Raw genomic sequence first — 12,250 nt, forward strand, 5'->3', positions numbered from 1 at the left:
AATATAAGCACAAAATGTCTTTTTGGTAACTTTTATCATTGACCCTGGATAGTTTGATGTGTTGACTTTTAAGTGAAGATAAGAAATATTTAGTGATTTAATTCCTCACTTGTAAGATATATTGCCCATTATATTTCAGTAAATGTTATATTTCTGTGAATAGAATCATTAATGCTATTTATGAAGGACTCAGTTCTGATGTCTCTGCAATTGTGACTGTGTTTTCTAATGAGAGGTCTGCTAGGTTTGCAATCCTGCTAAGTCTGTAATCACATAGGTTGCATTACATACAGAGGTGCACATCCACAGCTCTTGCTTCTATATCCTACTTTCTTTTTCCAGGCAGCAGCCAGAGTGCACTGGCTACTCTGCATCCCTGACCAGAGTATCTCCTTAAAAGCTTTCTATTTCATAATATTAGGAAACCTCAAAACATTCATGTGAAGATTCTGTATTTGTGCAAAGTAGTGTAACTTTTAGTTGAATATGATGATCTACTTAAATTAATTATTTATAATTTCTTTGTAGGTCTGATCAAGTTATCTCATTTATCTTTTCTCTTTAAAAATGTAGAACCAGCTGGAATATGTGGTCTAACATTAAAAAAGGCAAATACTTCCTCTGCCACATTAATGTGGAATCCAACCAGAACCAACTTCACCCATTACAAAGTATCTGTATCAAACAGTACATTCAGGAAAGACTATAATATTTTGGGAGTATTGAATGACTACACAGTTACAGATCTGATTGCTGGCAGCATTTATAATTTCACATTACAAAGAGTTAGAGGCCGTGTTGAAGGAGCTATCACATTCATTGAAATTGTAACAGGTATGTACATTTTCTTTTCTCTTTATTCTTTCTGGTGGGTAGGCATCACATTCTGGGTATAATCCAGCCTAGTGGAGTTATGTCACCACTTGTCTTGCCCTAAGCTTCCGGCAGGAGCATAGCAGTATTACAGGGAATTTTAAACAAATGCTGTCGCAGTGTCATTCAGCCTGGGAGCAGAAGTTGAACTCTGCATTTCAGGAATAGCCCATCCAATTAGGGATGGATAGTTATCCTGCTTTGGGGCTGAATTGGAGCCTGTTGTGTTTATTAACTTTTGTGTGTCTTTTAAAGCAGTTTTGCCTGATGATAATTACAGTATTTATCTCTGGCAGCTCTAATAAAGCTATCTTTTGTTACTCATCAGCCACTGTGTTTGTGGGAACCCACTGAGGGTTAGTGTGTAAAGGGCTTCATGCTTAGATCACCTACCACACGTGCCTCTGAGTATGTGGTAACCCAGTATTGACCACCTGTAGGCTGGTCACCGACCACTGCACTCACAGTGACTACCTGAGGCCAGGTCTACACTAGACCCAACAGCTCAGCTTAAGGTATGCAACTTGTATTCTACATAGCTGGAAGCACCTTAAGCTGTGCTTGGCAGCATCCCCACAGCAGAAGGCCAGTGGGATCATTTATCTTCTCTTATTTCTGGCAAGAGCAGGAGTACCCGACAGTGGCGGGGGCAACTTCTGAGTTCAATTTAGAGAGTCTTAACTAGATTTGCTAAATCAAACTCCAAAAGATTGATTGCAGCAGTATTCATCTTCCACGGAGTGAAGACATGGCCCAAGTGGATCAGCTATGTGACTTTTTGTATCTGAAAAATACAAATTTTAATCTGTGATTTTTTTTTTCCTAACACACTGTGTCATGATCCTGCACTGTTGGGACATGCTTAGCTTTATATACTGTGAGTTGTCCCTCTGAAGTTAGTGGGTAAAGTTAAAACATATATGTGCTGGATTGGTGCCCATGGTAGTCTTCCCTGTTACCATAATCCATGCAGAGTGTTTAAGGAGAGTAACTCCAGTCCAGACCAGTTCCTGATTTCCCCCCCCCCCCCCCCCGGCCTTGCCTTTCATCCTGTGTACTCTTGATTTAATTATGAGCACTGAATTAACACACTGAAGAGTATCTGCTGCTCTGCATTTCTCAGTTTTCCATGCACTAATGAGCATGATTTTCAAAGCATGTCCATTGTATTTTTATTTAGTCAAATAAAAAGGAATAACTTACAGTTGCATATTATTTGTGTGGTGACCAGAAACTATGGAACTTTTCTGGTTTCACTTTTGTCCAAATCAAGCTTTCCATTTTGCTATTTTTGATCTTTTGTGGGAAGTACACTTTTTTTTAACTCAACAGGTTGTAACATCTATTTTTGCTCTTTACCAGTGAATGAATTTTCTATTTATTTTACTGGAACTGTTTCCAATGCAACCATCTTATGAACTTCTGTATGCATTTAATTGCTATTCTGTTTTAATTTTTGAGTTTTAAACCACTAAAATCAAATACTTGATAACATGAAAAAAGGTCCTTATGCAATTTTTTGTGCATAGATGGGAGAAATTTGTGTTCTGCGGGTCAGTTAGAAGGCAGTTGTGTCTCTCAGCAATTATTCATCTGACAGCTGATGGCAAGACATAGTAACCGACTCATTCTTTATCTCTTTGCCTGTAACAAGCTAGATTGCAATCAGAGAACTGACATAAGAATTTTCACAATTCACAGTTTCCAGGTACTTCTGATTTATTTGACATACTCCTAATTTTGATTTGACTACTTTTAGATATAATTAATCAATCATATAATTAATTATCCTAACATTTTTCTCCATTTACACAGTAATATAGAAATTGTCCCAGTTGTGTTATGTGTGATGGAAGCCTGCTAATGGTGAAAGGGAAAGCTAGAAAACATTTGACAGCCCATATCCTGCAAACACTTAAGCGTGTGTAGCCCAGATACACAAATAGACTTCAGCATGGCAACTCTGAATTGCAATACCTAATTTTTAGGTGACTTGTCACTCAGTGAAAGCCATAACCCTTAGTTAGGAGGTCTAAACCCCCACAGGAAGAGTTTGGTTCTTAAAAATGTGGTCCACAGAAGACAGCACATTGATCTGCTTTTTTGTGTGGAAGAGCAAACACACTCGTTTAGAAGCCCCCGTGTTCCTCGTTCTATGAGGAAGAAGGGGGCTTCCGAAAGAGGTTTTTTTTCCCCGACATTTGGCCCAGTCCACATGGGCCAAATGTCGGAAAAGCCTCTTCCAACAAAAGAATCAGAAAAAGGTATGCAAAATGCATACCTTTTTCCGACAAAAACTTGTAGCCTAACTGTACCACAAGTCTACATAGCAACATTATTTTGGAATAACTTAGGGTATGTCTACACTACCACCCTAGTTCGAACTAGGGTGGTTAATGTAGGCAACCGAAGTTGCAAATGAAGCCCGGGATTTGAATTTCCCAGGCTTCATTTGCATATTGCCGGGTGCCGCCATTTTAAAATGTCCGCTAGTTCGGACTCCATGCCCGTGGCTATACGCGGCACGAACTAGGTAGTTCGGATTAGGCTTCCTATTCTGAACTACCGTTACTCCTCGTGGAACGAGGAGACATACCTGAAGTCTGCGTCTACACAGCAGGCAGATATTTCAAAATAATGTCGAAATACTGTGAAGTTGGAGCACTTCTTACTCGGACTCCTGTAACCCTCATTGAGTAAGGAAGTCCTCTATTTTGGAGGAAGAGTGCTCTATTTCGAAATAAGTTCTGTGTAGATGCACCCAATTTCGAAATAAGCTATTTCAAAATAAGCTACACAATTGATGTAGCTCAATTTGTGTAGCTTATTTCGAGTTATTTCGAGTAGACACACCCAAGAGACTATCCCAGTGCAAAGACCCCATCCCAACCCCTCCGTGCTGGGACCCCGAGCTCTGCTCCCAGGCAGACCCCCCTCTCCCCATGGGAAGAAGATGAGACCTGCCCCTCACCCAGAGAACGCTGCTCCCACAGCAGTCTATGTTCAGGGCAAGAGCTGCCCCAGGCTGCTTCCAGTAAGCTGGCTGTGAGTCCCTGCCTAGGGTAGAGGGAAGCTGCTGCCAGCCCGCAGAGTTGAAAGGGAGTGGAGGACTGAGGGTGGGGCGGGGGAAGGTGGTGTGGGGGAACTGACGGGGCAGAAGAAGGCTAGGGGCTTTGCGGGTCAGAGGGTAGTGAGGGGGGGAAGAAAGGTGTGTGTGTGGGGGGAACAGGGATGCCAGGGAGCAGCTGCACAGCAGCCCTGGCTCCAGCTCCAGTGCACGGGGCAGCTGCTCACCACGTGGGCACATGGGATAGCCACACAATGGCTGCACCGCAGAGCATCTGGGCAGCCACCACATGGCCCTGGCTGTAGCTCCAGCCTTTCCTCAGGGCAGGTTGCATGGGGCCTGCCAGAGCTGGAGCCGGGACTATGGTACGACTACTCCTGGGGCAGGCTAGGTGTGGCTGCAGTCCCCCACCCAGGAGTGGGGAGAACTGCACTGCAGCCTCAGCCGCAAGAGCAGCTCCATCTTCATCTCCATCTCCAGCACTCAGGGCACCCACCTGCCATGCCCAGGCCCACCATGCCCCGGGAGCAGCCGGGTAGCCACCACATGGCTCTGGCCCCAGTTCTAGCCCTGGGGAGTTTTGGACCATAAAGAGCTGCCCAGCTTAACACTCACTCCTCCACCAAGCCCACCACCACCACCAGTTTACCTTTCACTGGCAGGACAGCGAGTGCAGGGCTGCAGGCATGCTGCTGCACGGCTCTGCTAAAGAGGTGGGTGGGACTAAAATTATTTCTGTGTGCATAGAGGGAACTTAGGTGGTTAGGTGTGAGATATGCAACCAAGTGCTTAGACTGAGGCAGCTCTGTGTATGCCCACTGACAAAAAGGCTCTGTAGGAACTTTAGATACTTCCAGGAGTCAGTAGCAGCTAAGCATAGGTTTCAAAGTATTCGACTTAGGCGCCTCATGTGACAGTTGGATGCTCTAGGTCTTTTGCTGGTTTGGCTCATGAGTAATTTTCCACCTAAAAGTGTTCTCTTTGAATCCCTAAGAGCTACTCACATGCTTAAGGGTTTGCAGAATTCGTACTAGGTCAGTAAGGTGTGTCATCACCCTAATCTTAATCTCCTGTGCTTTAATGTAAAAAGGTCAGAAAAAAGCTATCAAATGTTCTTCTGACTGTGCATAGATTGAACCTTACAAGAAACATAACTGACAAATAGTTATACAGAACAGAAACAACTCTGAAACCACAAGAGTAGAAAGGAGGTGTATTGGGAACCATAATCAGTCCCCTTGTGTATAGTGCACCTGATAGTAGTACAGGTTTTGCCTGGCTCAGTTAAGCACAGAACTCTGCACAAAATATGCAGGAGACAGCAGATATATGTATTGCAAAAGCAATACTGTGGAAGAACGATTGGGAGCTCACTGCCTGCAGCATTTTGACCTGTTTTTGGAGAATGGATGCTGAGGAGTCTAGGAAGGGGGGAGCTGCTCTAATGAAGGTGTGAAATGACATATGTATCAATGAATATTACAGCAGAATGAGTGCTAGGGCACATGTGTGCTTATGCTAGTGAGTGGATTTCCATTGTGGTGTGTGGATCCTCCAGTTGAGGGTACTCCAAGATTACAGAATGGGCAGGAAAAGAAATGCAGATGGATGCACACGGGGGAGAGCACTTCTCTTATCCAGTAGGAGCATGACTCTTTTAATGACTCTCTGAAGAAAACTGATTGAACTTCGGGTCTGAAGAGGGGTAAAGAATGATTTAAATATGAGGAAGAGGGAAGGGGGAAAAGGAAAGGAGCGCAAAGATGAAACAGGATGTCAGGAAGGAGAGGGGAGAGAGACACAGGTGCAGTAAAAGAGGGAATATATGAATAAGATATGTGTAGTTAAACATCTAGATTTTGAGGGCTTAACTGAACCAAACAGAACTACGTACCATTATTTGGCTCCCTAGTATTTGAAGAGTTATAAAGAAAAATCAACTTTATGGTAAGCAGCAGAGCAAAATATGAAATATGGCAACTTCAGAACTCCCACTTCAGCGCTTCTTTTAGGATTCATTCCAGCAGAGACATTTAAACAATCTGATCTTGCAGAGGGAGTAAGTAAATACCTTATAGTCTCAGTATATATCAGGTAGATTCTTTCTTTCTCTTATGTAAGCTTAAGCCACTTTGCTGGATTGAGCCCTTTGCCCCCAATTCAGCAAAGCATTTAAACCAGGGGTCTCAAACTCCCTGCCTGTTGCGGGCCATCCCTGGCTGGAGCAATTGCACAATCAGCTTGGAAGTCCTGGCAGGTCAAGGAGGGGGAGCTGTCTGTTACCCGTCTCTGAGCCCCGCCCTTTCTGCCATCAGCCTGCCCTCTCCCTCCCATGGCACCATGTTCTCAAAGATGTGGCCTTGGGGGTTATTGTGGGGGCCCAGCATGGGGCAGCAGCAGCAGTTGTGCCTCCCTGTGTCAACAGGAGCCACAGGGAAGTGGAGCAAGTGTCCCTTCCAAGTATGCTCCGCTCCCCCGCATCTCCTGCCACCACAGAGAATGAAGGTGGGGGCCCGACCACTGCTGCCGCACTTTGCCAGGCCTCCCTGGTAATGCCTGTAGCCATGCCCTCAATGGGAAACAGTAATGGGACAGCCCCCTCTAGCCCGATAATGGGTAGCCCACCCCCCTGGCCCACCAACAGAGCTGGGCCAAATTGCACAATTATTTCAGCTGGGGATGGCTTGCGGGCCGGGAGTTTGAGACACATGCTTATGTTCATCCTTAGAACTTTGGTTACTGAGGTTAACTTTGAGGTTACTGATGGGATTTAAATGCATGAATAGAGTTAAGCCCATGCATTACTGCTTTGCTGAATAGAGATTTGGTGTTGAAACAGGGACTTAATGATATGCCATTCATACATTTTTAACAATGAACTGGGACAAGCAGCCATTTGGTCTCTAGTAATATTGGGCTATATCCCTCTGAAGTCAATGGGAATTTTGCTTGAATGAGTTTTGCAAGATTGGGTCCTATGAGCTCTTTGACGATGATACTAAAATGACAGAACCTAATCATGCTCTCGCTGCCATTGACTATAACACTTTTATAGAATCATAGAAATGTAGGGCTGAAAGGGACCTTGAGAGGTCAGGCCTCTATGCTGAGGCAGGACCAAGTGTATCTAAACCATCCCTGATAGGTCTTTGTCTTAAAAACCTCCATTGATAGGGATGGATTATCTTTATTACTCTTATAACTAGTAATATAACTTTCATTGAAATTAGCTTAGCATATAGCCTTGTTTAGGTTAATCTGTTCCTAATTTGAAATTCACTTTCAGAACCTGCAAAAGTAGAGAATCTTAAAGCCTTCAATGTTTCGTCACATTCCTTTTCTGTGAATTGGAGACTACCTTATGGACGTGTGGAAAGGTTTCATGTGGATCTTATTCCTTGTCATGGCTTTGTTACTATCCTAGATCTTGGAGGTGGGGAGTATCGGGTATGTGTTTTCATTGTAATATTTGGACGGTCAACTTCTGTGTATGTACTGTGCTGATGGGAAAATTCTTTGCAGAACTATCCAACTAGGAAGCTTGCTCCTTTAGCTTTTTAACATAGATGAGAATACAAAAGGACTAATGCCAAATTTGTGAGCATGAATTTCAACATCTGTGGTTTGTTACCTTAACAACAGTTATAATACTCTTTTTTTTTTTTTTACATCTACTATAAACTTGCAGCCAGTCATCCAAGAGTTCATGAATAGTTTAACAAAGGAAGGGCAGAGCTATTGAGTAATACAGGCTCATTAATTGTGTACTTGCCAGGAAGATCTAGCCTTAAATCATTAATGCAGGCAACATTTCCCTGTTAAGCCATCAAAAAGAAATAGGAGCACTTTTTGATACTACTGTCTGAAAAATATAATAACAACAGTGATGTTGCTGATTCTTTTGGTTTTGTTTTCAATTGGAATTGCAGAGATACAGGTATTTTGTATAAATGCTTACTATTGAGGTGTGTCATGTTTATTTCAAAAGATAAGATAGATAGACTTTGGAAACTTGAAAGTTTTACAGGAATCTTTGTATTTTTTGTTTCTTCCCTCAGAAAAACAGAACTTTCTAATGCTTCATGTGCACTTAATTACTATCATGATGGTACCTTTTGAAATATTTTTTATAGCATCAGCTGTACCTATCTAACAGTTAATTTTGTTGTTTTTAATATTGTATGTTATTCAGATCTTATAGTGGGTAACTTAAATACAATTACAAAATGCTATATTGCAGCAAACATATACAATGCAGTGTTTTTATTGCTGTAATGTATATTATGTCATGTCACCTTATGTCATGTTTAGAACTGTATTTTGTGTTTGTCCTTATCTTGGCAAAAGACTTATTGGATTAATTTGATATTTTAGGCTGATTTTTCCAGCGTTACTCCTGGAACAACATATAATGTGACTGTTTCTTCAGTGTCTTCTTCAGCATACAGTTCACCAGTCAGTAGAACAGTGACAACTAATGTAACCTGTGAGTTAATTATGACATCACATTTTGCCCATTTCTGATAAATAATTGCTTGTTTTATTTAGTGCTTAAATATGTATAATATTTCTTCATAGGTTATAGTCAGTAATGAGTCTGAACATGTTAATGATATTTTTGCATGAAAATATTAGACAATTATTTGTTATATGTAAACCATCATCATATATGATATATCTACTGAGTAGTCTAGAAGAAAAATGAAGTTCCTCTAGAATTGTTTTAAGAAGAATCTGGTCATGATTGACAGCTTTATTGACAGCTTTATTAATCTTATGGATAAGTTATGGAAATGTTTGTTATTATTTGTATATTATGCATTTTACATATTGCAAACTATATACAGACATCTTCATTTGATATGATTTCTTTTAAAAAGTATAACAGTAGCAAACACATCTTCTAAAATCAGTGTCACAGATTTCTGTGTAGTTTTAGGTGAAGAATCCTGAAACTAAGTAAGCTGTAAAAATCTCTCTTAAAACTGACAAAATATCTGGCATAAAACTCTATTTTGTCTGTGAAGATTTTGAGCATTCCATTTTCTACATTCTTATGAAAGAATGTTCTTGGTGTTCCAAAAAAAAAAGAAGCATTTAATCAGTTTTTGAAACACAGTTCTAGGGAGAATAAAGCTTCATATTTACAAGCACATTAGTCTTCGGGTGCCTCAGAAATCTATGCTGAAATATGCTATTTGTAGGCATTAACTGTAAAGATATAGGCATTGCTTTATGATAATGTAGTTGAGGAATGTTCTTTTTACAGATCCAGGACCCCCTGTGTTCCTTGCCGGTGAAAAAGTGGGGTCTGCAGGAATTCTGCTCTCTTGGAATGTACCACCTCATCCAAATGGGAGGATTATGTCCTATATTATTAAATATAAGGAGGTCTGCCCATGGATGCAAACAACTTACACCCAAGTAACAACAAAACCTGATAGTTTGGAAGTTCTTCTCACCAATCTTAACCCTGGAACAACTTATGAAATTAAGGTAACAATATTAATTATGTAGATTTTGTACTTTGAATTCTGGGTATATTGTATAATATCTGAGATTAAAGTAAAAGAATATGATACAGGTTATACCTCCCTTAACTGGGACTCCCTAGTCAGGCAACATCCATGGTCTGTGCCAGACCATGGATGTTCATGGATGACAGAGCCCAGGGTAGTCTGGTGGTGGGGCAGGAGCACCATAATGGGCACTGGCCTCTCAGCCGGGAGAGAGGGGGAGAGAGAGAGAGGAGAGAGAGAGAGTGTGTGTGTGTGTGTTGGGAAGACAGACGCATAGCAGAGACTTCTGTCCCCAGCGGCCAGGGAACTCCGACCCCAGCAGCATCCAGGGAGCTCTGACTCCATCCCCGGCTGTGGAGCTCTGGCAATGTTCTGGTTCCAGCGGCCAAGGAACTCCAGCCCGAGTGGCAGCGAGGAAATTCTGGCCTGGGTTATGGAGTTCCAGCGCTGTCCCTCCATCCCAGCTGGAGAGGTCCAGCCCCAGCCGTGGAGCCAGGCAGCTGTGGAGCTCTGTCCTGGCTGCACAGCTCTGGCGGTGACACTCCAGCCCTTGCAGCAGCAGGTCCTGGGAGAGCTCCAGGCAGAAACCCATGAGGGGAGGGACCTTCCCTAGTCCAGCAAATGCCCTTGTTCTGGCCAGTTGGGTCCCAAGGATGCCAGAGCAGTGAGGTCCAACCTGCACTATTTTAGTGATACATACAGTACTTTCCTAATCTGACTGCAGATTACTAGTTCAGTGGTGTCGCAAAACACACTGTCCAATTCTTTTTATTTATTACAGTACTTCTCTTTAATTACACCTACTAAAATAATTTTCATCTCAAAGTTCACTAAAATGTGATTTCTTCTTTTAACATCCTGTTTGACATAACATATTAGATGGCACAGTAACTCAGAGGAAAAATTTTCAGAATTGTCTAAGGGATCTCGGAGAAGAGCTGTGTAAAGGACAGAAATTCTGTTTTGTAATGGATTTTGAGGTTTCAAAATCTGGTTTTGTTCTGAATCAGAACAAACCCAAAAACTTTTGATTTCTCCACAGCGGAAAATTGGGTTGGTCAAAATGTCTTATTTTGAAAAATATCAAAGCATATAGTTTAAATATTTACTTTAAAACTGTATTATGAGAAATACATAATGTAGAGGATACAAATAAAATTTTCAAAATTAAAAGTTGAAAGGTTTCCTTCTGAAAATGTTGTAATGTGACATTGGTGGCATTTGCTTTTTTTCCTATTTCAGAACAATATTCTAGCAAAATGGACCTGATGGAATATGGCTCTGTCAAAATTTCTCTGACAGAGAGAAGTTCCATTTTAAAGAGTAACTTAGGCACCAAATTTCACTGGGACTTAGGCTCTTAAGTCAGTTGGGTACTTTTGAAAAGTTTATCTCAGTTTCTTTCAGTTATAATGATTTGCTTTGTGATATATCCCAAAATGGACATTAACTTCATTACTTTTCTGATCCCTTGCTGTTAAAATTGTGTGCTTGCTCTTATGGGTTTGTGCTGATAAACAATAAATGCACTTGCTTAGGTACTGTACAAACCTGAGTATATTGAGATCAAACACTCTTGATTTTGACACATATTTTCCAAAAATCTTCTTTAAAAGCTGAGTAATGAATGATTAGAGGTGAAATGACCAGAAATGTTATATACAGGCAGTCCCCGGGTTACATGGATCTGACTTACATCAGATCCCTACTTACAAACGGGGTGAGGCAACCCCGCACTAGCTGCATCCCCCCAGCAGACCAGGGAGATGCGAAGCTAGCGCCCACCCCCAGCAGACCAGGGAGATGCGGAGCGGCTTTTCTCAGCAGACACCTCAGCTTGAGAATAAAGGACTGAGGGAAGTGAGGTGTGGGAGAATAAAACTGAGCTCTGGAGAAATGTTTGGCTAGAGTTTCCCCTACAATATGTACCAGTTCCGACTTACATACAAATTCAACTTAAGAACAAACCTACAGTCCCTATCTTGTACTTAACCCGGGGACTGCCTGTAATTCCCTTTCCAACATTTGTGGCAGGAGGAAAATGCTCATGTTTATAAGGATCCGCACAGGGATGCTTTCTGACAGACTAATCAGCTAGACTTCTATGCCTCTGTGTGCTGAAATTTCATGCCAAGATTGTGTAAAAATATTGTAATTTTAATTTTTGGTAACATAGTGCACAAATGTCCTTTTGGAATTTGTACTCATTATACTCTTTTGAACTTCTGTATTGATGGCGATATGAATAAAAGTCAGTCTATGTGTGGCTATGGAAAAGTGTACCTTTTAATCTCTAACTCTTCTTCATCTGTAAAGCAAAAGATTAGCTTTTAATAGAGATTATACCATTTGCTTAGGCCAGATCTAGGGAAAACTGATCTGACAAATCTCAGAAGGGTAGCTGTTTTAGTCTGTATCTGCAAAAACAATGAGTCCTGTGGTACCTTAAAGACTAACATATTTATTTGGGCATAAATATGTTAGGGTACGTCTACAAGGCAGTGTTATTTCAGAATAACTGGCGTTATTTTGAAATAACACAATGTGTGTATACACATCAAGCCGTTATTTTGAAATAATGTCGAGCTGGAGGACTTCTTACTCCAGTTCCTGTAACCGTCACTTCATGAGGAGTAAGGAAAGTCAAAGGAAGAGTGTTCTTCCTTTGACTTCCGGCTGTGTAGACAGCGCCAAAAGCCGAATTAAGCTATTTCGACTTCAGCTATGCAATTGATGTAGCTGACGTTATGTATCTTAATTCTACTTTTGCCCTGCAGTGTAGACCTGTTCT

The 12,250-nt window shown here is 41.5% G+C and overlaps 1 protein-coding gene across 11 annotated transcripts in view; it reads left to right on the plus strand.

Annotated features, from left to right (window-relative positions):
* The window catches only part of PTPRQ (protein tyrosine phosphatase receptor type Q), a 209,920-nt gene that overhangs the window by 40,205 nt on the left and 157,465 nt on the right, over positions 1–12,250 (plus strand). For all 11 annotated transcript variants that reach the window (XR_012904907.1, XM_075932438.1, XM_075932405.1 and 8 more), the window contains exons 18-21: positions 574–834; positions 7,227–7,387; positions 8,315–8,426; positions 9,210–9,436. Coding sequence is in view for 10 of the 11 variants with exons in the window: in XM_075932438.1 (XP_075788553.1) it covers positions 574–834; positions 7,227–7,387; positions 8,315–8,426; positions 9,210–9,436 (761 nt within the window). In the remaining variant the exon portion in view is untranslated. The remainder of the gene's footprint in view (positions 1–573; positions 835–7,226; positions 7,388–8,314; positions 8,427–9,209; positions 9,437–12,250) is intronic.

Source organism: Pelodiscus sinensis, chromosome 1 (genome assembly GCF_049634645.1).
Source record: "Pelodiscus sinensis isolate JC-2024 chromosome 1, ASM4963464v1, whole genome shotgun sequence".
In the NCBI taxonomy this organism is placed as follows: Eukaryota; Metazoa; Chordata; order Testudines; family Trionychidae; genus Pelodiscus; species Pelodiscus sinensis.